We start from the raw sequence: 24,432 nt of genomic DNA, 5'->3' as shown, positions 1-24,432 counted from the left end.
TCCAAGATCGAGTGGGTCTTCTCCCCGCTACAGACCGGCAACACCCAAGTCTCCGTCTTCGTCGCGTCCAACAACCCCCCCTTCGCCTTCCGCGTCCTCCACAACGTCGAAATCAAGCAGCCCGCCGTTTCGATTCCTCCCGAGTCCCTCTACAGAGTCTGCACTTGCACCTCGGCCGCAAGAACGCTTCCACCCCAGACACCAAAACACCATAAGGTGCCCTCCACGACCCCACGAGGTAGAGATGACCCTTGCTAGCCCACCTTGCCTCGAGAGTCGAGGCGCGCAAGTATCCCTTGGTACCAGGCCATCTTTGGATGCATCCTCCCGTGGCTGTCGCTATCGTCACCATCTCGACTCCAAGTCGCTGTCCTCGTCGCTATCCTCACCTCCCAATCTTCGCCTTCTCTCACTCCTCCATGGGACCCCATACCGCATCCGTGCTCTCTGCCTACGGATACCTTGTACGCCGTCTGCTTTGTCTGCCGAGCCACGAGGTATCCCAACGGAGAGCCTGCTTATGCTGACTGACTTGTCGCAAGTGCTAGTTGTAGGTAGCCCGACCAGTACCTACAGTCGGCCGCCTAACCCCTAGAGCAAATCATGACTGTTATTCGCCTACGGCCGTAACCATCGCCGTCTCGCGCCTCCCCTCTTCTCGTCCAGACAGCACCGTTCGGTTTTCCGCACGTTCTCATCACCGTCCTCTCCACGCCTAGCAAGCTCAACATCATCACTGGCACCAGTGGATGGATGCGGACGTCGACGCAGGCCACTGGCACTGCCGCTTGTGCCCTCGCCTAGGTATACCACGGCACGCCTGCCTCATATCGATTCGGTTGCGGTTGCGACTGCCATTGCGGTTGCGGGTGTGCGGATGAAGGTGCAGGTGCAGGTGCAGATGCGGGTACGGGTGCGGGTGCGGCGTATGCCCAATCATAGCACCAGACCTTGGCTCCTACTCTGCCTCGCCTGGGTTATCTCTCACCTCGACACTTACCATGGCCCTGGAAAGCGTGGCCTTCTAGCCAATTTCGTACGACTCACACAAGCCCGTCATCAGCTTGTTTGGTCCCCTGCCCTCCCGCCGAAGGCCTCTCGCTTGTTACCGTTTTACCACTTCATCTTGGTGCAACTTCACCGACTTGTGCCCTGACACAATCTTACCATCGGCAATCCACCCGCTTCGTCCTTGTCGTCATGTTCTGTCCGTCCGCTCCATGCGATGCGCCCAGTCTCCTACTGGCCCGGCCATGTCTATGATATGCAAGTCATCCCGCCAGGGTGGGAGGGGGCAGACGATTGGTACCTTGCCTTCATTGCTTTACCTCGGGGCCCGCATGTTGCAGATTCGCTTCCGAGTACTAACCTCACTATCCTGATTTGCTTCTTGCGAGACATTTCCCCTCGGGCCCACCTCGTGGCTGTAGCGGAAGGCCCAGGACCACGGGTCTAGGTCGTAAAGACAATCATTTCTTGAATGTTAACCCTGTCAGTGAAGGCAGCGCCGTGGTTCATCAGCTTCCTTTGCAGGCACCATATGTATAATAGGCATGTTATTGTCCGTCACACAGTTACGGCGACCGGGGCAACGCTACAGAAGGTGGCCAAGTCATGCTCTCGGCTCAGGCCCGTTACGGCTGAGGGCAGAACCCAAGCACGAATTAATACCTAACGAGCCTGCCAGCGGAGCCCCCAAACATGCGCTCTAGTAAGCTTTGCTAGGGCATTCCTCTATCATGTCTTGGATCGCGTCATCCAGCCTTCGTTAGCAACGATGCCGAACAGGCTTAAGAGCAGTAATTCCGACCCCGTTGCTGTCGACTAATCGAGAGCGTGGCACCCACCGTGTGGGTGCGCTTTGCAGCACTGAGGCGGGGGGCTATGTGGTGAGAGCTGTCTCATCTGTTTTCTTGGGCGCAGATATTTCTGTTGTTCTTCATCAACATGGCGAAGTTGCTGCTTTACGCATAGTCATTCATGGCTGCATTCCGGCCAACGCTCAGCTCATGTACTGACATTCGAAGCGACATATTTAGCCGCCCAAGTTTACCGACCGGTTGAACGCGAAGATCGAGGTAGACGGTCTCACCTAACAAGATCATGCACCTCCATATTGGTCCTGAGGCAGATCTTGCGCTCACCCTCGCAACAATGTCGTCTGATACGGTCACCTTCTTCAACGTCTGCCACATTTGACTGCTGTGTAACATCCTTCTTCCGTGCGGGAAGCGGCAATGTGACTGATCTCTGCTCGAGACACCATGATTGGTCTGTGTTCCGAGCTGGGATGGTAGAGCTGTCGTTGGAATACCGAGCATGCAGCCTGGTGCCACAGTCATGTCGTTTGGACAACTCTCTGGGGCCCCAATCCCTCCTTGCTCAGCCATGGTCGCTTTCAGCTCGGTATGTTGGTACAGTCCTCGGCTTGCATACGGATAATGGCTCCTGCCGTGTCTTCACTCTCGCTAATCTACTCCAAGTATGGTCTTGTTACCAGCAAAGCAGCCACACATTTCGGCATAACCACATTTCTGGGTTCCCTCACAATCTTGCCGACGCTCTTGGCAACCTCACAGAATGCATCAACTCATGCCTCCTTATCATATGTTGGCATGAAGGAAATGAGCGTCTGGAAGTGAGGAAATGGGCATCGCTGGTGACTGTCCGCTCTCCCACCTTGTTGTTCAAGCTCCAACGGGCAGCAGCTGTGTTACTTGAATACTCGACATGAGGGTGAAAGTAGGCCGCAAATAGCCGGCATAGAACGGTCCATGAGCTGTATTCCTTCACATCACAGTGCACCGGCTTGTTAATACCACTCATGCGCACTCGGCAAAAGACGTTATACGGCGTATGCCCCGGGCTGTCTGTGCGACCTTGTTATGCGATTTCAGCCGATGCACTTATTATCCACGAACCAGTTCTTCGGATACTGGGCCGTGGATCGAAGACAGCAGGCTCAAAACACTTGTCTCAACTACCCGCGCCCAGCTGCTGGATCTGAGGGAAGGCCGGCTTGAAGCTCGTGCTCCCCCCAGGCGAGTGAGGCACACATCGGGTGCACACCTCAAAGTTCCAGTATCAACTTTGTGCGCTGCTCATATTGAAAGGAATAGACTCTTCTACAGCCGTATTGTGCACAATGTCATACTCTGGGTTGGTTACGCTATGGTCGAGCGAAGGGTTTGATGGATTCTGTAGTTGGCCGAGTTGCCGACTGACTAGACGCCGCCATATCTTACCCTGATTGGGGCCTCAGACGCAATTGTAGTTATCAGCAGCGTTGCAGAAAAGTCGTGGTAGCATTTTCCATCAAGATGCACGACAAGGCCCGTCAGCAATTGGATAGGGGAGGGCTGAATCTCTGCGCCTACTCCTATCGAACCCAAAAAGATGATCCTTGTAGCATGGGTCGAATCGGTCATGGCAGCATCATCTCCCCAGCGCAGTCCCAAAGCTCGTGATAGTACCCTTGGTCCTAAATGGGATAGAGCGGGCGCCAGGCTCGTAGCACGGCAGAATGGCATGGAAACGATAATGGTCGCACCGTTCGAGTCTCTGGGAGCTCTGCGGGTTGCCGCCAGAATACCTCATCTCGGTTTTTTTCCACGATCCTGCAGCAGGGCGGGTGCAACCAATCAGCAAAAAGAAAGGAGCACAAGAGGGACGGATACACCTAGAGATGTGCAGATTACAGAAGTGCGTTGTGTTGCGTTGCGTATCCATACGAAGTACTTCACTCTCGTCTAGGCCTGGTCTGGTGACACGACCAATTTTTCTTTTACTCGGGATAGCCATGTTGGCCACGCTGGACTCATCCCCGTTCGTGTCATGTCAGTCGGCCAAGAAGAACTTTCCAAAATACTATGGGAAAGTGGAGAGATGTTGGAATAAGAAACGAGGGCGTTTCGTGGCGTCCGGCGGTGCTGGACTAGACGTCTCACGAGGAGCTAATTCAGCGTGGGGACGACCAGCATTCGGACTGTTTTGCGAGTCCATCGACCTACTCTGCCGCAATTTATGTGGTCCAAGGCAATGCCTAGAGGCTACTCGAACTGTGACCATAGTAGCTCATCCGAGGTATGTCATTGCCGACCTCTCTGTTCGGCAATCTGTGCCTTTCCGAGAGTCTAGAAAATATCAACAAGTCTGTTGTTTACGGGGCCGAGGGTGCCACGGACGGCCGGAGCGCCAACACGTCTTGGCTCATTGCGTTGGACGCAGTGGGCCAGGGGACAATTAATTGCGATATCTTGAGCCACATAGCACCGGCCTGCCGTGCTTTCAGATCATTCAGGATCCCAGTCGCTTCGTCCCCTCGACTCTCCAGTCCCAGTGTCATGTGAATGCGGGTTCACGAAACCCAATGGCTTGGCTTGGCTGGTCCGTGGAGTTGCCGCTCGCAATCTCGACTGGTCTTCCTCTATGGCGCACCTCTCCAATCACCTGATTGTGCCATTGAATTCCGCGTTGATAGCTCATTAACCTCGGCGGTTTTCGTTTGATGTGCGACCACGTGGGGGAGAGTAATGATCGCCCAGGCTAGCCGCTCGAGGCCTACTTTTGCGTTTCTGTCGTGCCCAGTATGGGTCGACCTCTACAGAGCAAGGTGCTTTCAGGTCCAATCGAGCTTCCACTCACGAGCCTGCCGGGCAGTTTGTGTAGGGATACATGTCGCAAAAAGACTGCCAGAACGAACGATAGACCTGGTCAATCAATGGTGGCACGCTTTATCAGGAGTGAGTGGCCGGCGACTAGAGATCGACGGCAAGCATTACCTTGACTTGGGGACTCCATCCGATCGGCCCAGAACTGCGAACGCTAGGGTGCAGGGGGGGAGAAAATCTCCCAATTCACCGTTACTCTGGGGGTGGGCGAGCCAAGATGGCGAGCGAACCTAGAATACGAATAGGCGCACGAGACGATTTCCACCTAGGCCGTTCCTTATGGCATCTGCATATACCCGTACACCGACACGACAACAAGAATGGCAGAGAGCGGTGGGAAGCTGCATCATCTCGAGCAAATATACTCATCAGATGACGCAAAGTGCTTGAACATGCGGTCCTTGCTTGCCGCGATTCTCGCACACGCCATCTCTATCGACCTGGCTTTGCGAAGTTGCGGCCGTGTCTGGCTGCCGCTTCACTTCCGATTACGGAACAGATGGTTGCTCGATACAGACTGGAGACAAGAAATCCCCCAGAATCCATGGTATCCCTGAGCCCATATACCGCCTCAACTGCTCAGCGCGACATCCGAGGGCGGGAAAAAGAAAGTCGGACACCAGCCAAACACACGTCTCCTCTTCCTTGGACCCAAGGCGACATAGATGAGGCGCAAACCGCGCTCGGTAGCTCCCACCATCACCTCCTCTTCCACACCCCCCCCCCCTCCCCCCCCCTCCCCCCCCCCCCCCCCCGGGCCCCCCGCCCCCCCGCCCCCCCGGCCTGGCCACCGAGCGCCCCAGCACGCGGCCGCACCCCCCCCCCCCCCCCCCCCCCCCTCCCCCTCCCCCCCCCCCCCCCCCCCCCCCTTTCTCCTCCCCGCTTACTGAGGGCCGATGACACCAAACGAACAGCGGGATCTACGGAGTACGCGACGGCGCTTCCTACTTTGACGCGTACAGCAAACAGAGACCGGGTAACCTAGTGACCTGATGCAGGATTTCATACTTTTTTCTGGCTTTCTTTTGTATGCACGACCCGGATAGAGACTCTGCACAACGGTCCGGTCCCAGCACGACGGCTTGAGTGATGTTCTCCAGGGAAGATACGAGGCTGACGACATTGCTGCAAGGCATGCCACTTAATCCCAAACCGCACGACCTTCGCAGCTCACCATCGCGTCGTGCCCTGCTATCTCATACGAGGTATCACTGTCCTCTGTAGCGCAATCTGCTCTCGGTGGTCAAAGTATAGCATGGGTCATCGTCGCTCTCACAGCAGCCCTCTGCCACCAATTTCTTGGCCAGGCATGTCACCAATACCCTGCAGGTCTCGATCAGAGTCAGTCTCGCTCCTAAAGGTCCTCTATTGGCCCAACCTCTCATGGCCACCCAAGCCCCGAGGGAGTGAGGCGTTCTGTTATGCCCTCGCGGCGATCTCAGTCCTGGTTTCTTTTCTCTCGCTCCTCCTCCCTCCCTCCTCCCTCCACGCTCCTCACGTACGGATATACCCGAGAACGGTGTCCTGCCCCAGGGGTAACTCGTAGAAAAACTCGTGGCGTGGGATTTGTGAAGCTCAATGGGGTATTTATGGGTGCGAGGGTGTGTGGTGAGCAACTAGGTTACTGCAACGCCTCCAGCCACGCTTCTCGCAGCCTCTTTGGTTGCTTGGCTTCTCAGCAGATCAGACGTTCCTCACATCTGCAAGACCTTGTGACAAATTCTCCTTGATACGATGGCTTTTCTTGAAAGAGAAGCTGTCTTGTCGCTTCAGCTGTTGACTGTAAGGCCAGGCACTTTTGCGGTGACACTTGATCGAGGACAACATTGTCCGTATCGTGGCTCCATGAGATGTACCCCTCGAGGCGTCATCGCTCTGGGAATATGGAGTATCTTCTTAGGAAAGCTAGCAACAGCCCATATTTCTCGTCTCTGGTGACGGCACTTAGGTACTTTGAGATATCTCCATGGAACGTTTCATGGCTATGATGTCCCCATATTTGGACGCCGATCCGCCTTCATCTCCTCCGCAGTATCTAGTCAATCAAATTCAAGGCCCGCAGACCGAGTGGCCGAGGAATACCATCCAGAACACATCCAGGGGGTAACGCTCATCTCGGTCGCTCTTCATCCTCGGGCGATGAAGCTCCCCATCCTTGAGGGGGACGACTTTGTCCGGGGGGCGCTTCGGGATCGAGACACGACATGCTTGAATAGGCGAGTCCGGATGCTCGGCGGATCAGGGGCTCGGATCACGTCCCACAATACATGTAGGCTGCTCCGTCAAATTGGTTCAAAGATGAAGTGAGAGAAAGCCAGAGAAACAGAAAGAGAGAGCAAGCTTTTCTTGGATCTAAGTAGAGTCCCATGTCCTGTTGCACCCGGGTCGTTGATACATATGTCGCCTGTTCTTTCCTCCATGATGATATCGACCGCTATGAATCGGGCCGCGGGGTTACAGGTGAGTTTGGGAAGCGTAGTCAGAGTCAGGTGAAGGGGGGGGCTTTGAGAGGTCCCAACTTGATGGGAGTGAATACGCTCTTGACGCCGGGTTGTGTGGTCTCTATTAGGCAGGTGTCTTGGAAGATGCCGTATGTTGGGCATTTAGCTTTGGGCACCCAGAAGACGTCGTAGATATTGTCTCGTAGCAGCGAAGCCGTGGGGCTTGGTTGAGTCCATCTGTGTCAGTCCGAACTCAACTTAAACGCGTCTCATAGCTCTCCACGACGAGGGTCGAGTGAAGTCAGGCTTTCGCTATGTCTCTTGTGGTATTTGTTGACCATCTAGGTCAATGTCGCCTGCGAGAGTAAAAGTGAAGCTTGATATTGAATCAAGGGTAGATATGCAGAAAGCTTTGACGCTATCTTGCGTTGAGTAGTATTTTGACAAGTTGACAAATTTTCTCGTCAAGGATACCGGTCATCGCCTAGCCCCTATTCGTACTCTAGTCATGGAGATGAGATGTATTCCCAAATGATGCACACATGTGCTGGACAGCTTTACCCGTTAGTCAAATGGAGGCTATTTTCCTAGATTCCGCGGCAATGTCTTTCGAACGGCTTTGCGCACCAAATGTCACATCGAACAGTCGAATTAATGAACATACTCGCTCGCTCTTTCCCTTCTTCTCTTGTGAAGTCCTTTTGATTCATGGCCAATAATACGTCATGATATCCAAGTCCTATTCATATTCCTTCCGTATTCCATCACGATCATAATGATAGAGGTTCTATCCTGCCGACGTTCTCCACGTATCTAAACTATGCCCAGCTTCCATGTCGCTGGCTCCGTGCCTCGTCACAGCTCATCTTTCGTAGCCCTTTGCGTACGATCATGACTCTTGGCCTTGAAGCCGTCTCCAGGCTGTGCAATTCTCCTCAAGCGGAACACCTTGGCCGCATGACTGGGTACCGAAGCCTTCAACACACCTCTGGCCTCGACTTCACCAATCTTTTTACCAAACAACCTCGGGTCCTCCTTGTCTAGACCAATCGTGTAAGGAATTTCTGTGACATTGTACCAGTTTGCATCCTGCAAAATCCTCATCCTCGCATCATGGCCCTCGGCCGTAACCAGTGACTCCGCCGTCTCCACGGGCATCCTGTCAGCCCAAAGATCGTGAACGGCCCATTTAGATCTGACCTGCGGCGCCGAACCACCGGGACCGTCAGCCACAAAGATGTCCGCGAGCGAAGACTGCATCTCAATCTCCGCGCCGGCAGCGTTGAGGAAGATGACGACCTGGTCCCCATTCTCCAATCGTCCGCTCCAGACCTGCACCTCCGCGACGCCATACTCATCGGGGATCAGATCCCCCCCAACATCCCTCCTTACCCTCAACGCGCTGCGGCCGTGGGGATCCTGGCTGATGGCGATAATAGCCGGGTTGTTCACGATGCTCAGCGCCTCAGCGGGCATGTCCCGCAGATCGTTGCCCAGTATCAGCGGCGACTTGAGAGCGGCCCAGAGAGCGAAATGTGCCTTGTACTCCTCGTCCGTCATGCCGCCCTGGCCGACCTCGAGCATGTCGAGATCGTTCCAGCCGCCGGGGATGCCGCGGTCGGCGAAAGCGGCGACGCGGTTGATGATGAAGAGGACGGAGCAGTGGGTGCCCGGGGCGATGCAAAAGGGGTCCGCGGCCTGGTTGCAGCTGCAGAGATCGTCGGGGCGGGTGAAGGAGTCGTAGATGTCGCCCGACATGCGCCAGGCGTTGGAGATGGACATGCCCCACTGAATATTGTCAGATAGAGAACTTGGGATATATGTAGATGAGGAAGAAACGAACCGTGTGAACGTAATCTTCGCCCCAGTTGCAGAGGCTCAAGGCGATGGGCCGGCCCGTCGCGTTGAGGGCGTCGGCCATGACTTTGAATCGGTTGAAAGAGATCTGGGGTGTGCCCATGCGGCCCATATGGTAGCAGTTGTCGTATTTGAGGTAGTCGACGCCCCATGACGCGAAGCTCTGGGCATCGTCTTGTTCATGGTCGAGGGAGCCAGCTACTTTGCGTCAGTATTCTTCCTCGGCGCATCGGCTTGATAGGGGGGAGGGAGAGGAAGTAAATAAAGACTGACCAAATCTGGCGCACGTCATCTCACCAGCACTGGAATACATGCCATACTTCAGTCCCTGACTATGGAGATGATCGGAAATGTATTTCAATCCACGGGGAAATTTTGCGAGATTCGGCTGAAGCTTCCCTTTGCCGTCGCGTCCATTCTCATCTTGCCAGCAATCATCCAACACAACGTGGTTGTACCCCAGGTCGCGGAGGCCCAGGCTGACTACACGCTCTGATGTACCCAGGAGTAGATCCTCAGATACATCGCACGCGAAGGCGTTCCAGTTGTTCTGAGTGTCGTGAGCCCCAGTCAATCAAGTGAGAGGAATTGTTACAACTTACCCACCCCATCGGTGGTGTATCGGCCAGCCCATTGCTAATAGCGGCAACCCGTCCGGTGATTGCTATCGCGGCCAAAACACTCAATGATTTTTGTGCCATTTTGAGAACGGTATGGCGGCAGAAATTGCAATGTTTTCGTCTTCATTCTCAAAGCCTTCGGCAGAATCATGAGATTGACGGTGGCGCGTTCTTATACGGATCAGAATATCAAGAAAAGCAGCATCGCAAATCCATCCAACCCCGCCATTGTGGCTTTTGGACGTTTGTTCTCTGAGTTCTCACTCTCCGACTTAGATGATGCCCACTCCCGCTCCCAAGTGAGGGGGCTAGAGGGGTCAACATCAGACGGTGAGGTCAAGCCAAGCCAAACAGGGGGCGGAGAAGTCGTCGAGTTTCCCGCCTCTTCTCCGCAGTGTTACAGCAACAAAATCTTGAGTCATGCAGCCAAGCCCAGTCGACCGGCCTGAACGCCGATGGGATGAAAATCACCGACTGCGATAGAGACATCACCGGATGCCAAGAAGCACCCCGCTACTGAGCAGAACGTTTGTTGGTTGAACGGTGTATTTCTCGGAGTCAGAACGTCGTGAGTTACCCCTGTCACGAATATGAGCCGCTTCACAGGTTGCGCAGCATGTCACATGTTAAAGAGAGGAGTACACTGTTTGAATCCACATTCTACACAGAATGGTCTCTATCAACGGGCCAAGATTCCGGAAACGGTTCCCCAGCTTCACAAGCCCGGCCCCCTCACCGGGGCCCCTCAATCCACAATGATTCTATGTCCTCCACGTCCCCGCGATCCTTTTCCTCCATTGGCTCCGCAAACTCAACCAGAAACCTCAACATCCAACGGTCCAGCACGAAACTTGTGTCGATGCTCGTACGCGCAGTCTGGTGGAAGGCCCTTAGACGGCTGATGGCCCGGTCCGTCGTTGGCCAATAACACCGTAACTGCATCAGCAACTCAAAATTTCTCTCCAACCGCCTTCGAGCCACATTGATGTCCGCCTCAACACCGCTGAATAAGAGCGTGTGAATCTGTACCGTCGAAGCGATGACCAACACATGCGCTGTCATCGTGTACCGCACGTCCGACCCTGCAGTCATCTGCGCGCGGTAGACCATATCACATAACCGCGCCGCGTGTTGCTTGCAGCGTTTTGCGTACGAGTCTCTCCTTGCGACGGAGGCCGAGGCAGTCGGGTTAATGGCCGTCGTGATCGCCGCGCCGTAGAGAAACTGGTAGTAGAGGAGCTGGCCAAAGTGGTAGTATCCCAGGTAAACGGCCGCAAACGTCCGGCCCAGACCGCGGGCCGCGAACCAGGCAAAGTTCTCGGAGGTGTCCCGCATATTCGCCGGGAGCGCGGCGAGCCAGTCCTCCATTCTTGTGCCCAGGGACTCGACGCCTTGCTCGAGAGTATCCCATTCTGGGTTCTCTGCTACGCAACGCTGGTTGAAGTCGGTGATGTCCAGGAGGATTCTGTTGAGCCTAACCATCTGCGAGAGGAGCTGAGAGCTGTGAGAGGCCAACGTTGCACTCGTGGCCCCAGTACCGCTGCGGCTCAACGAGAGGAACGGGAGATCATCCATGGGCAGAGGGATGTCGGATCTCGCTGGGAGCAGTTTGGGCAACTTCACCGCGGTGGAGGACCATACGTCGATCATGCAGAGTGACCACCAGACTGGGAACAGACTTGTCAGTTTAAGTTTGTGCCTTGCAGACAGACTTGCAGATGAGCGTGGCAAACGGCAAATGAAGGGGGCGTGAGCTCGCGCATACCCCGTATGTTGATCTCTCGTTCCAAGAGACTGGTTGCCGGTCTGCCTGGCAGGTCCAGTAGCTGCGCCATGCGGCACGCGACGCCGTAATAGATGTTTTCTGATTCTCCGTCGCCATTGGCAGTCAAGGCCGCCCCTATCAGGACGCAGAGTTGTATCGTTGGTAGAGATATGTCACGGAGGTTCAGTTGCACCTCTGCGGCTCGTATGTATGCATGGCTTCTGTCTCGAGGGTCGACGTCTGCGAATTCCGGGTCGGTTGAGAACCTACAGTGCTGTTAGACTGAGGATTTGTTCACATGTTCTGCTTGGCAACTTAACAAGACGCACCTCGCGGATAACGCGCAGATACCAAACAGTATGCCATGTGGCACTCGATCGCCGAGTGCATCCTCAATGAAGGTTGGCCGATGGAAGAGAGAATGGAACTGGTCATGAATGTAGTCAAAGTAGAGTCTCGCGAGATCCAGCCGGACCGGCAAGCTAGGCAGTGTGGCATGCAAAGTGGTCTCACAGCGGGCACACCAGCCACCAGCATGAGATCTAGACGACGAACCCACGACTTCCTGGTGGCTATTTCGCTGATGTAGTTTATGCTGTTCCAGGCGTTCTTTACGCTGAGCCTCTCGTTCCTCATAGTAACCTCCCTCCGGAGGTCTTTGATCGCACTTGATACCCCTCTCACTGCAGTAAATGCAGTCGGTGAGGCCCTGACGAGTCTCGCATTTACGCCTGCGGGCCCTATACGATTTTGTCAGATCACAAGCCAATTTGAAATGTCATGAAAGACCCAAAAATGGAACGAGCATGTATTACCGGCACACAGCACAAGCCGAGGGTTTCCGCATGCCGGCGGGGCTGGATCCTCGGACGGAACACCGCCCTGTGTTTATGTTTGTGTTGCGGCCCTGTCCGTAGCCAAAAAGAAGGAAACAATTGGGGCGATTGCAAGTAGCAGAAAACGCAAGAGGACCTCTGATTTCTTCCAAGATGACGAGAGTCGTATCCCATCACGCGGTGGTTACCCGGCCGAGTTGGGTCGTTTGGGACCCTCCGCTGCCGGGCGTAGACTACGAATCGGGAAAAGGCGGCGGGAAATGGGCGGAATAGTCGCTCAAACCCGGCCCTGGACATCTGATCTGTGCCACACACACATTCTATGGACAAATGATTGAGTCGCTTTGCTTCCCCAAAGGTCTCGACCGATCATTGCTCCCAACCCCGGAGAATTCCCCATGGGACCCTCACACGACGCAACAGATTCTGGCTTATTGTACGACGTTGGCACGTTGGTTCTCGAAACGTCCGATTGCCAATGTTGTTCCTTCATGGGTTCTCCGCACTGCCTCGGCATAGAAGCGAAAAAAGTCGGATTAATCTGATGATGGGATTGGTCTTTGAGGGTGTTGCACTCTCAGGGTTGCCAAGTCACTCAAGTCATCCCATTGTCGTGGTAGGTCGGAAACAGGTTCCCCGCCTTCTCTGTCTATGAATGCGACGTTGTGTCCCATTGATGTAGAAGGTTTTGGGAATAACCTCATTTGCAGTCGCCTTACCCGTAGGCGCTCTCTCACAAGAGTCTTTAATATGACCGAGACAAAGACCATGGGCGCCGAGACGGTGCCAACCGCCAGCCATCACAATGACAACAATCCTGGGGAGGCCATCACTGCCATGCAAAATGAGCGCCAGATGAGCGTGAGGGATTCGTTTCGTTTCTGGCCGAAAGCCATTCTCTTCTCGTTCATCATCTCTCTAGCTATCATCATGGAGGTATGATGGCCCGTGGATCACTCAAGTGAAGCCGCGACTGACTATTGAAGGGCTACGATACCAACCTCATGAGCAACTTCTACGCCTTCCCAGCTTTCATGAAGCGGTACGGTGACCAAGTCGATGCTAATGGCGATCCTCTGGTGTCGGCTCGCTGGCAAACCATCATCAACAACGGCACTCAGGCTGGCTCAATCCTTGGTCTCATCCTCAATGGTATTATCACCGAGTGGATTGGCTATAAGAAAACCATGGTTGTCGCCATGACCGCCATGATCGGTGCTGTATTCATCCCATTCTTCTCCAACGGTCTTCCAATGTTCTTGGCCGGTGCCTTGATCCAGGGCATCCCGTGGGGTATCTTTCAGACTCTTGCCGTCACCTACGCGGCCGATATTTGCCCCATGGCCCTCCGAGGTTAGTAGTCTTGTTGTTCGTGTCTTTTGACGTTGCCCTACTAATCCGACTTGAAGGATACATGACGTCTTGGGTGTATGTTTGATCAATCTCACAACAGACCCACTAAAACCGTAGGCGTTGCTAACCATCATAGGAACATGTGCTGGGTCATTGGCCAGCTGATCAGCAGTGGAATGCTTCGTGGACTTCTGCAAATCGATAATCAATGGGGATACCGCATTCGTGAGACAACTCAATCCCATCCCTCCAAGAACAGACCGTTGACTCGAATCCAACTCAGCTTTCGCGATCCAGTGGGTCTGGCCCGTTCCTATCATCATCGGCACGCTCCTCGCCCCAGAAAGCCCGTGGTGGCTTGTCCGCCAGGACCGTCTCGAGGACGCCCGCGAAGCGATTCGCAAGCTGATCTCCCCGAAGAGTGACATTGATTTTGACCTCGACGCCCACATCGAGATGATGCGCTTGACAAACCAGTTCGAGATCGAGGTCAGTTCCGGCGCTCACTATTGGGACTGCTTCCGGGGCGTCGACCTCCGTCGTACCGAGATCGCGTGCATGGTCTGGCTGACGCAGTCCTTTTGCGGGGTGCCTTTCATGGGATATGGCACGCAGTTCATGATCAACGCTGGCCTCAGTTCGGAGAATGGATTCACGATGAGTCTGGTGCAGAATTGCATCGGTCTAATCGGTTGTATCATTACTTGGTACATCATGACTCACGTCGGTCGTCGCACTCTTTACCTGGCTGGTCTATCGGCCATGTTTGTGATCCTCGTTGTCATTGGTGGCATCGGCATTCCACAGGATGCGGCCGGGCTGCCTGCTAGGTCATGGGCCGTGGGAGCTCTCATCATCGTGATGCTCTTTTCCTTCCAGCTGAGCGTTGGTCCCTCCTGCTACACTCTCGTCGCGGAGATGCCGTCTACCCGACTTCGCGTCAAGACTGTTGCTCTCTCCCGCGCCTTTTACAACTGCGGAGGCTTCATCGTCAATGCACTGCAGCCGAAAATTGTGGGAAAGAATGACTGGAACTGGGGAGCTAGGGGAGGCTTCTTCTGGGCTGGCGTCACGGTACTCTTCCTTACCTGGACTTTCTTGCGTCTCCCGGAGCCCTTCGGTCTCACGTACTCTGAGATTGATCTTCTCTTTGAGCATCGCGTTGGCGCTCGCCACTTCTCGCAGGAAGCAGCCGACTCTCTCCGCCCGCAGCTTGAAGAAGTTGCCAACCGGCACGAGAAGCTGGCTGCTGCGGTTAGTCATCAGGAGGCATAGACACAATAAATCAGACGTCATTTCATCATCGAGGGCAGACTTGATCTGTGATTCATTGGCGAGTCCTGATCTACAATTCTTGAACCTAATCTTACATACCTTACTTAATAAACCAGATCTCTCATCGTATCTCACTCAGTGATGGGTGAAAACATGCTCGTAGTAAGTAACCTTTGACTTCCTAGCCAGCATGCGTTCACTGTTTTCAGCAAGACGGGTCTCATGACTGTTACCAAAGTTGATTCAAACAACTTGAAGACAGACATTTGGGGATGCTCATCCACCACCGCGAAACCTTTGCACCGCAAAAGTCGCGATCTATCCTAGTAGTACAACAATTTGCCTCCCCAAGACCCCGGAAAATAGGATACTAGCAGCAAAGACTGACTAAGGACCCAGGCTGATGCAGCCGTTGGCGCTGTCCTCCTCAAAATACCGCTGTAAACGATATCCTCATCAATACCATATGGCTGAAACCCTTTCTTTGTGACGTCACCCTGGCCTCCGATCAGAATACCAAGTGGTACTGATACTGAACGCTGACGTCGTTGGGCTGGGGCCCTCCCTGGGTCTCCAAGTCGTTGTTGTCGATTGACTAGGATACCTAGATGGTGCTGTATAAAGTCTCAGCACCCTTGAGCACATGTTAGGCTCGGGTAGGCTCACTTGGCATTGTAATCCGTAGTTACACCAAAGTTGTGAACGGCTTTCTCGGTGAAAGGGTTGCTGAGGAGGACAGGCTGTGCTGTCTTGGTATCGACATTGCCAAAGAGTTGAAGGGTATCCGGATCGACCGTTGCATCGCTGCCCAGGTTTGTGCCGGTTTTGGGAAATACTTGGTTCGTGCTAAAGTCACTACTCTCCAGGAAGACTAGCTGATACTTGAGTGATAGATTGAGAGGATTCTGAACGTCTTTCGAGAGACTGATTTGCAACGTCTTGAAGCCAACTGTCGACTCGACCATACCCGAGTTGGATGATGGGATTAGTTCAGCGCGGCGGAAGCCCATCTGTTTGATGAAGATTGGTGCACTCTTTGGCTGGGCACTTCAAGTACGGCCATGTTGTGAACCAACCTGGCTTTCACGGAAATATCAGATGGACGGAGCCGACAGCTGTCGATGACTTGAGACGAGTAAGGGATCCTTGCATAATTGACCATTCTTATCATGCATGTGCTCGTCGAGAGTTCCACAGTGCGTACCAAGCTGCTGCTGGTTTCGTCTCATGTCTCTACAGCACCGCTCAACCCTTCAGGTCAAACGCATTGGTAGTGAGATACGGTTACTTGCTCGCTTCCCCGCACTATTCACGCCTTTACATCCAGAAGAAATCGAGCTGGATATGATGTCACGCCAAGGCGTCGCGTCTGTTGTGATGGACGACCCGTAGACGGCAAAGATGGGAATCTCGTCTTCAAGCGGTCGTCGCGGTGGAGAGACTCGAGAAAGGGTTGCCATTGACAAGGTTGCGATTTCCCATCAAAGCGATGTATTCGGGAGTGGTATTTCCGCAAACTCTCTGTTATCTTTCGAAATGCTACTTGGCTGGATAAAAGTGTCTTTCGCGCCTCTTGACACCATCACCAAAGCTGTGTAATGGAATAGGACTAAGAGTCAACAAAGTTTCCAGCAGTGGTGATCGATAGGTGCTAAATCTGTTAACCACCCCGACACATGGGAACGGGGATGGGCATGGCCATGTGCAGGGGCTGATGCCGGCGCTGAACACAATCAGCCGTTGAAGCAAGCGGAGATGAACTTGAAGTCAGGTCGCTGTGGCCCAATTGCGGATTTGAGACGATTAATCGTGAACGAAGGCAGCGATGACGAGTGCACGGTTCCAAACCTGTAGGTTCCTTATCAGAGCATACGATTTATCGATAAGACAAAATTATCGCTGTCTTGGATCCTTATCGCCCAATAGTGGATCTAGGTGATCTCACTAAGGCGAGGTTAGCGATCTGGGCCGCTGACGCTAAGCTGTTGGCGTCTGGACCTATTCTTCGGGGCGGTCGCGGTTCACAAACAACATCCGATTCAGCACCTCAGGAACCTTGAACACGCTCTTCCTGTGGCTAACCTCGTCAATTGCTCCTCCCTGTTGAGCACCTCGCGATTCTTTTCGACCTTGGGATCCTCCGCCTGTCTGCTTTTCGAATCCCCAAACAAACGGCAGCGTCCACAGCTCGGCCGTTAAGCTTCCAAGCTTTGGTCTTCCCGAGCATCTTCTGAGACGCGTCTGTCCGAAGGGTCAAGCTTGGGCCTCGACAGTCACCTCGCCACAACCTCAAACTCAGCCTTTCTCAATCTCGCGACTTCACACGTTTCTGCCCATTGAACACCTGGAAGCTGCAGCCACTACAGCCTCTTCGTTCTTCGACCTGCGCCGCCGACATCGAGACTTGTCGAGCAAGTTTTGGTAGCGCGAACCCTGGTCTGGCACCTCTGGCCCACCGCGTCCTCACCGCAACCAACCCCTTCTACCACCGCGTCGCATAGAGACTAGAACCCGAAAAAGACTGCGCGGCTGTCCATCACTGTCAAATATCCGGATTTGACGAGGAAAGAGCGGTTGCTATCCCTCGTTCAGCAAAGTTTGGGAATTCCGAACGACTGGTAACTCTGCTCTGCTCGGTTGAGTTGAGTTGAGCAAGGGCTTGCAGTTCCAGACGCCACCATACGTCTGGGGCGCTACTTTTCTGGACCTCGCAACAAGCATATTTCTACCTCCGACATCTGAAAGTCAAGTGTTGGAATCATCTCTCGGATATCTTTTACCACGTCTGGCGTCAGTGTCGGATGATTGTCAGACGCGCCTAGGATATCAGCATATTACTACAAGTACCTGGCTGTCGGAAATCCACCCGGGACAGTCCAATGGGCCCACTCTAGGACATATTCAGTATGCCTACCACCCAGGTCACCCCAACGGAGGATGTTCTGCTGCAAGGGATTGCCGAGTCTCTTTTCAAAGCCCGAAAGGTCGTGGTCATTACGGGCGCAGGCATCAGTACCAATTCGGGCATTCCTGTAAGTTCTTATGCTGCAAAGGCTGCTCAACCCATGCTAATGATACCTACTAGGACTTCCGCAGCGAAAACGGGCTTTACTCCCTGATCCAAGCCCAGTTCGATGCCGCAAATCGGGTGGACGTTGTCGAACCGAGGGGTTTTGGGTCAGCTGATGTCAATCGCGAGGAACGAGAACCGCCTGCGAAACGGAGGAGACTTTCATTCGAGGATTCGGGCATTTGCCTAAGTGACGACTCGCAAGACTCACAAATTTCGACAGACGCGGAGAGGTTTAGGTCGAACGCAGTCGGCACACCTTCTCAAGCGTCCGTTTTGCAGGGCCACAGCTCAACCGTGGCAAGGTCTACCGGCCCCGTCACAAGAGCGAGGTCAAGGGAGTCCACCGTGGATGACAGGAGCGCGCGACAAAATATCCGTACCGATGATGCACTCATTACGGACGACGGAGCCATCTTCACCAGATCATCTATGGAGATCACGAGAGCTCAGTCTTCACCCCCGGACGAGGGGCCCCGGAAGGACCTGGATGCTATTAGATGTCTTGGCGCCTTGGAAGCTCACAGTAGCCCAGCACAGACCGACAGAGCTGCCCGCAGCTATCTTCGGAGGAGGGGAAGATCTGCAAGCCCTTGTGCCCAGCGAGCCAACGCTTATCAGGCGAGCTCTGCTGAGATGCGTAAGAGGTCTCTGCTGACATCTACCGTTGCCTCTGTGCCAGGGACTGAAAGTAATGAAGCAGTCATCTCAACTTCAGGTCCCAACCGGCCCAGTGTTACCCTCTCCAAGGCTGGTGTGCAGTTGGAGGAAGGGCATCACTCCTTTGACCCAACTTTAAAAACTTCCGTCCACATTACACCAAAAGCTTCGAGATTCTTCTTCAGCTCCTCGCCTCTGTCGTCGCCACCAAGCATATTTCCGCAAACACCCACTTTCCAAAGAGACACAGACCGCTTCACACGATCAACTCTACGACAGCAGCCAATGGGTTTCAGTTCCTCGCCATTGTCATCACCTCCGCCAGTCTTATTCGACCCCTTCAAGGAGCGGTCGTCATCAACCAGTAGGCAGGCATCGAGTGTGGCTAGCAGCGTAGCATCTTCGGAAACCGACGAAACCCCGCCGTCCTCGCAGCCTAGCAAGTCGATTTTGCCCAACATTAAAGGCAGAGATCTATTCGATGCCTCAATATGGGCGGATCCCTTGAGAACATCAGTGTTTTATACCTTCGCCACAACTCTCCGAGAGAAGATCAAAGATGTAGAGCCCACGGAATCTCATCATTTCATTGGTCATCTACGCAATCGTGGGAAATTGGTGCGATGCTATACGCAGAATATCGATCAAATTGAGGAGAAGGTTGGTCTTTCCACCTCACTTCAGGAAGGGCCGGGGCATCGGGGCCGCTTCTCTAGGAAATCTGTCGGGGCCGTCTTGGCGACGGCAGCAACGGGGAGCTCGTTATCAGAGCCTGTTTCCGCAACACCAGAAGCAAACGAGTCGAAAGACTTGGATGAATCACGAGGGTCCGGCAGTGGCGGGGTTGCCGAATCGGCCGACGCGACCGCCTCGGCCGAGCCACAGGCCCAGCAGCACGTCGACAAGAAGTCCAACGGCGTGGAATGTGTTTTTCTGCATGGATCACTGGAGTCTCTCAGGTGTTTCCTTTGCGGCAAGATTTGCGACTGGGATGAAGCTGACCGATCACACGAAACTCTCTCAGGGCGACAGCCGGAGTGCCCTTATTGTGCGGGAGCAACGGCTGCGCGGCAGGAGAGGGGCAAGAGAGCGTTGGGTGTGGGCAAGTTGAGACCAGACATCGTACTTTACGGCGAAGAACACCCGAACGCCCATCTCATTTCACCAATCGTCACCCATGACCTGGGACTCTCCCCGGACCTTCTCCTCATTCTCGGCACGTCGCTGAAGGTCCATGGCCTGAAGATCCTTGTTAGGGAGTTCGCCAAGACCATCCACAGCAGGGGTGGCAAAGTCGTCTTTGTCAACTTCACCAAGCCCCCAGAGAGTTCATGGGGGGATATTATCGACTACTGGGTCCAATGGGACTGCGATGCATGGGTATCTAACCTGAAGGAGAGAGTACCCTTGCTCTGGTTGCCGCCCGGCACAAAGTTACCCAAGAAGAAGAAGGAGAGCAACGAAAAGATGAGGAAACGCCAGAGCTCTGCGGATGAGAAGCCAAGGATAGAGGCTGTAAAACCATCCGCGACATCGTCCACGGATCTACCGCACGAGTCGCAATCGGAGACGACACTGAAGCCTGAAAAGTCTTGCAAGGCTTCTGAGTTTTGTACGGCTCAGAAGCCGGACAAACTAGTCAAGATCGAACGTCTGATGACACCACCGGAGATTGCTGCCCCCAAGAATACACCTCAGAGGCCAATGGCAGTTCGTGACGACAAGACGAATGCTGCTTGGGTGACATGGAAGGTGATGGCTGAACTTCGCCGTATTGTAGGCAGCATTCCTCCGACAACATCGGCATCCCCTGTGGCCCTCCGTGTTGAAAAGGCAAAGACCAGGCGACCAAAAAAGTCTGCATCGGCTGCTATATCGCGGCCATCTCCAATTCTCCCAGACCAGCCGGGGGAGAGTTTCCAGCGGAGACCAATTGTGGCAGAGATGAAGCAGGAGAATGGCCCACCGGAGCTGATCCTGAATGAAAGTGTTGGTGCGCAATTGGCCATGCCAGGCGCCGCGGAAAGCTCCATCTTTGCCGCTGTCAAAATCAATCCTCGGATGCGGAAACGAAAGACGATTGACGGCGAAGAGATTTTCGTGCCTGGCATGCTGCGTCCCGTCGCTGTTCGCCCTGCGTCACTTGCTAAAGCGCTCCCGCGGCCGACTCCACGACGAATCAAGTCAACACAAGTCAAAGAGAGGCCGGTCGTTGTGTCGCCCAAGATTCTCTCAGACATTCAACATCCATCTATGGACTCGCTCACGTTGCCACCTCTTCAAACGACCAATGCACCCGCCGCTTCGTTGTCGAAACCTCAACCAATGGAACCTCTTAGTTCCCCCGCGGGTCCATTGTCGGCCATCTCGTCTAATACGCAGACTCGCATCGACCCACGGATCGCAAACCCCTTCTTTCTGTCGGACCCCCTCCTGTTAAGACTGATCCAGGCGCCGGACTGGACCCCACCTCAAACCCATGGTTTCAAGCCGCCCAAAGTCGAAAGATAATCCAAGAAGGATGCAGATGCTGCCATGGCGTTGCAGGATCTTCGGAAAGCATAATTGTCTGGGCAACTGCAGCAAACACTCTCCGACTCGGAGTGAGAGAGCATTACATATAGTTTATGGATAAAGGAAGCGCTGAATTATACCCCGCGGTGGACTATCTTTGTCCACCGCACTCCCAGTCGAGATGTAAGCCATGATTCGTGATTCTTCACATACGTTCGACTTGTTCGCAACCCGTGACAGATGATCTCGCAAAGCCCGATGATATAGACGCCACGCCCATAGCCTTGCAGTAGAGCCATTGGGAACGGGCTGTGCGTGCAATCTGGTGTGCATTGTTCGAGAAAAACAATTGCCAGCTAGCAGATGCCAGAGCGCAAAAACATCCAAGCTAACTGGCGGGTCAGGACTTGCCTGGGCCTTGATCGTACCTTGACCAGGTCCATAGCCGAAAAAGAAAAAGAAAAGCTCTTCCGGAGCTGACTGTCAGTGTCGCAGGACCACGTGGAGGAGCTTCTGGAGCCGGGCGACAGCTCAAACTACCTGGCATTGAACCTTGTATGTCACCTGGTTGTCACTCTTTTGTCAAAGATAACAAATTGGCAATCAATTCCAACTTGATGGAGAAAGGCGCGCTAAGATGAATTTTAGTCTGTCTGGAGGCACCTAGCTGTCGATAGCTTGCAGGGCAGAAGGCGCCAATCTTGTTGCCCCATCGAAGACGACAAGACGGCCGGCCGTACGCGAGATCCGAACAGTTGGTATCTCCGCGATGGCGAACGAGCTAATCCACCAGGGGTCCCTGGTCCGTCAGGGTCCAAGGACCAGGCACGTCACAAGCCCTATAGCGCAATATGGTCTGTTGCAGCCCGTTCAGTTTGGATCGCAAAGCGGTAACGGGGAATGAGCCACCGTAGATAGACAGAGTAGACCTTGACGAGCTGTCCAAAGACCAAGGGCTCTGACAACGCCCGGATAGCAAAGGCGGGTCACGAGGCTGCGATCTCTAGGACTCATGTACGATGCGTATTCTCCGAGACGAGAACAACGTCCGTGCGATCGTGGTGCGGCTGAAGGTTGGCATAGAAGCCTGCAGGATTGCTGGAGTTGGTGAGACGGACCGGGCTGAGAGTGCAGTAGTCTCGGCCGGCGCACGTTCTGGCAGATTCCAGCTCCGCATCTGCAGCCTCTCTCTCTTCATGAGCATGAGCCAACAGCAAATTGTTTCGAGAGGCGAATGCCCCTTAGGCCGCTTCGTGCTTACTGGAGTTGGATGTAAAGAGGTCGAGAACCACAAATCATCTGGTTCGCAACCTTTACGAGGTATAAGTTTCCTTGAGCCTCTAATCGGGTTAAGTTTGCAGTGGGTCTGCCCGCTTGGATTGCCGAGCCTTGCAGATTTACCAGAAGCGGCCGAATTATCGTGCCATTGAGGAAAAGTGTCTGCCACGCCTTTTGGCCCTTGGGCGATGATTTTCTGAACACAGAGAACAAGTCGTCTTGAAGGTTTCGCCACGGGATACAGCTAGCCATGAGGTATCTCGAGCGTGCAGGCGGAAGGTACCGCTGGCATGAAAGAAGGTCCAGCTCGTGGGGGCCAGGCTAGACACCACGAGGCGAGTTTCTCCAAGCTTGCTTCTTTCCCCACCTGTCAAGAGCGGGAGACAGAAAATCGTCAGATGGCGCTGGCTGGAAACACTGCCGGCTATCCTGCTGAATGTGCCAGTGCGTGGTACACCATCACGAAGAGGTTCCCTTGGTGGGTCATCGGGCGGATATGAAGGTGGCCGTCACGGCTCGAGCTGTGCGCTATCGGAGCATCCGGTCTTCGAGTCAGTGGCAGAGAATTTCGGCTTGGTGCAGGTATCCCATTTCATCAAGTGGTCTATCCTAATCAGATTGAACTTGCCGGGATGCATGAGACATGGGACAAAAAGAAGTTCGTTTGAGAATAAGCAGCGGGCGAAGGAATAGCGGTGGCGCTTTTGAGGAAGCGTTAAAAGTTGAGGGTGTCGAGTGGTTGGTTATGAAGTGAGGTCGAGACGGTGTTGTTGATGATTGGTAAGGACGGGAGTTGTTGACCGAGAAAGAGTTGGTCGAGGACAAAACGTCATTCGCTCCGGAGCGGGAGGTGGACGGGTGGAGTGGTTGTGGTGGTGGGGCCCGCTAGAAGCACCGGACTTGCGCCCCGTCCTCGTCGGGTGGGTTCGGCAACACTGACAGGCAAGGAGTCAAGGACACCTCAGGGACTGGGGAAATTGCCGCTTACCTAAGGCACCGAGCTAGGCACCTGATATGCCGAGTTTGCTATCCAGGTTCTTCCCCATTTCTTCGGGCAGGAACCGCCTCGTGGGTGGCTCCTTAATGGCGTCGAGGTGTGGTCGGCTGCTTCACCGAGCTCTTTGCAGGCAGGGCAGGTCCAGATCGCAACTGCTCACCTTGGCTCCTCCATCTGAGCAAGGAGCGATCCCTGCCTGCCGTTGTACTCCATACTGCGCAATCCTTCCATTGACCTCACGGACCAGCTCGCAGCCAATCTTACCTCCCGGCTGTTCGAGTTCCGATCACTTTACGGAGTATTCAAACTTCAATTGCCATTGTCAGCAATGCTTCGCCAGAGTCACCTTGCGACTTCAACATGCCAGCTTCAGTACGCTTTTCAGCGACCTCTCAACCCCATGTCTACCGTAGCTTACCTGCCTCTGCCTAGTGCCAAGACCATTCCCCTTGCGAAGATTTTCTCAAGTTCCATCGCAGAACAAAACCAACATCACAAAGCATGGTGTCTTTTAGCTTCGGGAGCTCCTCTCTGAAAGCTCTATCCCCCTTCCGGCATCTCGCTCGTCTCTTCTGGGAAGGCTCCCTCGAGACAAACGAGCAAAATGCTCTCTGTACGTGCAGTACGGACGGAGTATGCCTCAGTGGAATTCCGTTGTGAGACGCCACGAGTCTCACCCGTCACTTCCTCTTTCAAACCCACGAGGTCAGACACCGTGTGGCCATGCTATGCCCAAGTCCAATCGTCCAAGTGGACTGACTTATACTGTCCTCGGCCAATCTAGAGCCACGGGGACACCTGCATCAAGTTGCCGGCTATCCAGCTACGGCGCTTGGGTATCTCGTCATTGCGAGTCCGGATAACAACGTCCGGTGTAACGCGAGACAAGTGAGCTTGGGGAAATAAAGGAAATGTCTCTGCTATCCCGTCCTCTAACGGTCTGGGGATACCTTAGTCGATGCTTGACGCCTTGGTGCACTCTTCGACAAAGAGGAAGCAATCCAAATGCATCCAGAGTCACGTCTTGCCGCGTGTTGGGCGTCGCACGCGGCAAAGACGTGGTCATATCGTAAAGTCATGCCCACTCCCCCCCCCC

General features: G+C 54.2%; 7 protein-coding genes across 7 annotated transcripts; 4 read left to right on the top strand and 3 right to left on the bottom strand.

Annotated features, from left to right (window-relative positions):
- Positions 1 to 981: 981 nt before the first annotated feature.
- On the top strand, positions 982 to 1,456 carry CORC01_14253 (uncharacterized protein; the record flags this gene model as incomplete). Its single annotated transcript, XM_022625864.1, has 2 exons — positions 982 to 1,211; positions 1,246 to 1,456. Coding segments are annotated over 2 exons (441 nt in total), but the record flags the coding sequence as incomplete, so codon positions are not given.
- Positions 1,457 to 2,824: 1,368 nt separating this feature from the next.
- CORC01_14252 (uncharacterized protein) lies at positions 2,825 to 3,007 on the top strand (the record flags this gene model as incomplete). The annotated part of the gene is made up of 1 exon (XM_022625863.1): positions 2,825 to 3,007. The coding sequence occupies one exon, from the start codon at positions 2,825 to 2,827 to the stop codon at positions 3,005 to 3,007; it is 183 nt and encodes a 60-aa protein (XP_022467632.1).
- Positions 3,008 to 7,966: 4,959 nt separating this feature from the next.
- On the bottom strand, positions 7,967 to 9,669 carry CORC01_14251 (melibiase; the record flags this gene model as incomplete). Its single annotated transcript, XM_022625862.1, has 4 exons — positions 7,967 to 8,899; positions 8,955 to 9,166; positions 9,242 to 9,518; positions 9,571 to 9,669. 4 exons carry the CDS (start codon positions 9,667 to 9,669, stop codon positions 7,967 to 7,969), a joined length of 1,521 nt encoding a protein of 506 aa, XP_022467631.1.
- A 651-nt stretch (positions 9,670 to 10,320) lies between these two features.
- On the bottom strand, positions 10,321 to 12,200 carry CORC01_14250 (ZnF3; the record flags this gene model as incomplete). The annotated part of the gene is made up of 4 exons (XM_022625861.1): positions 10,321 to 11,255; positions 11,354 to 11,619; positions 11,683 to 12,093; positions 12,169 to 12,200. The coding sequence occupies 4 exons, from the start codon at positions 12,198 to 12,200 to the stop codon at positions 10,321 to 10,323; spliced, it is 1,644 nt and encodes a 547-aa protein (XP_022467630.1).
- Positions 12,201 to 12,939: 739 nt separating this feature from the next.
- On the top strand, positions 12,940 to 14,817 carry CORC01_14249 (sugar porter family MFS transporter; the record flags this gene model as incomplete). Its single annotated transcript, XM_022625860.1, has 5 exons — positions 12,940 to 13,125; positions 13,176 to 13,542; positions 13,599 to 13,617; positions 13,679 to 13,767; positions 13,826 to 14,817. The coding sequence occupies 5 exons, from the start codon at positions 12,940 to 12,942 to the stop codon at positions 14,815 to 14,817; spliced, it is 1,653 nt and encodes a 550-aa protein (XP_022467629.1).
- A 604-nt stretch (positions 14,818 to 15,421) lies between these two features.
- CORC01_14248 (uncharacterized protein) lies at positions 15,422 to 15,827 on the bottom strand (the record flags this gene model as incomplete). The annotated part of the gene is made up of 2 exons (XM_022625859.1): positions 15,422 to 15,431; positions 15,484 to 15,827. 2 exons carry the CDS (start codon positions 15,825 to 15,827, stop codon positions 15,422 to 15,424), a joined length of 354 nt encoding a protein of 117 aa, XP_022467628.1.
- A 1,896-nt stretch (positions 15,828 to 17,723) lies between these two features.
- Positions 17,724 to 21,058, top strand: CORC01_14247 (Hst3 protein; the record flags this gene model as incomplete). Its single annotated transcript, XM_022625858.1, has 2 exons — positions 17,724 to 17,849; positions 17,903 to 21,058. The coding sequence occupies 2 exons, from the start codon at positions 17,724 to 17,726 to the stop codon at positions 21,056 to 21,058; spliced, it is 3,282 nt and encodes a 1,093-aa protein (XP_022467627.1).
- Positions 21,059 to 24,432: the final 3,374 nt, after the last annotated feature.

Source organism: Colletotrichum orchidophilum (genome assembly GCF_001831195.1).
Source record: "Colletotrichum orchidophilum strain IMI 309357 chromosome Unknown Scaffold_258.1, whole genome shotgun sequence".
In the NCBI taxonomy this organism is placed as follows: domain Eukaryota; kingdom Fungi; phylum Ascomycota; class Sordariomycetes; order Glomerellales; family Glomerellaceae; genus Colletotrichum; species Colletotrichum orchidophilum.
This window is presented reverse-complemented; position numbering and strand designations above follow the sequence as displayed.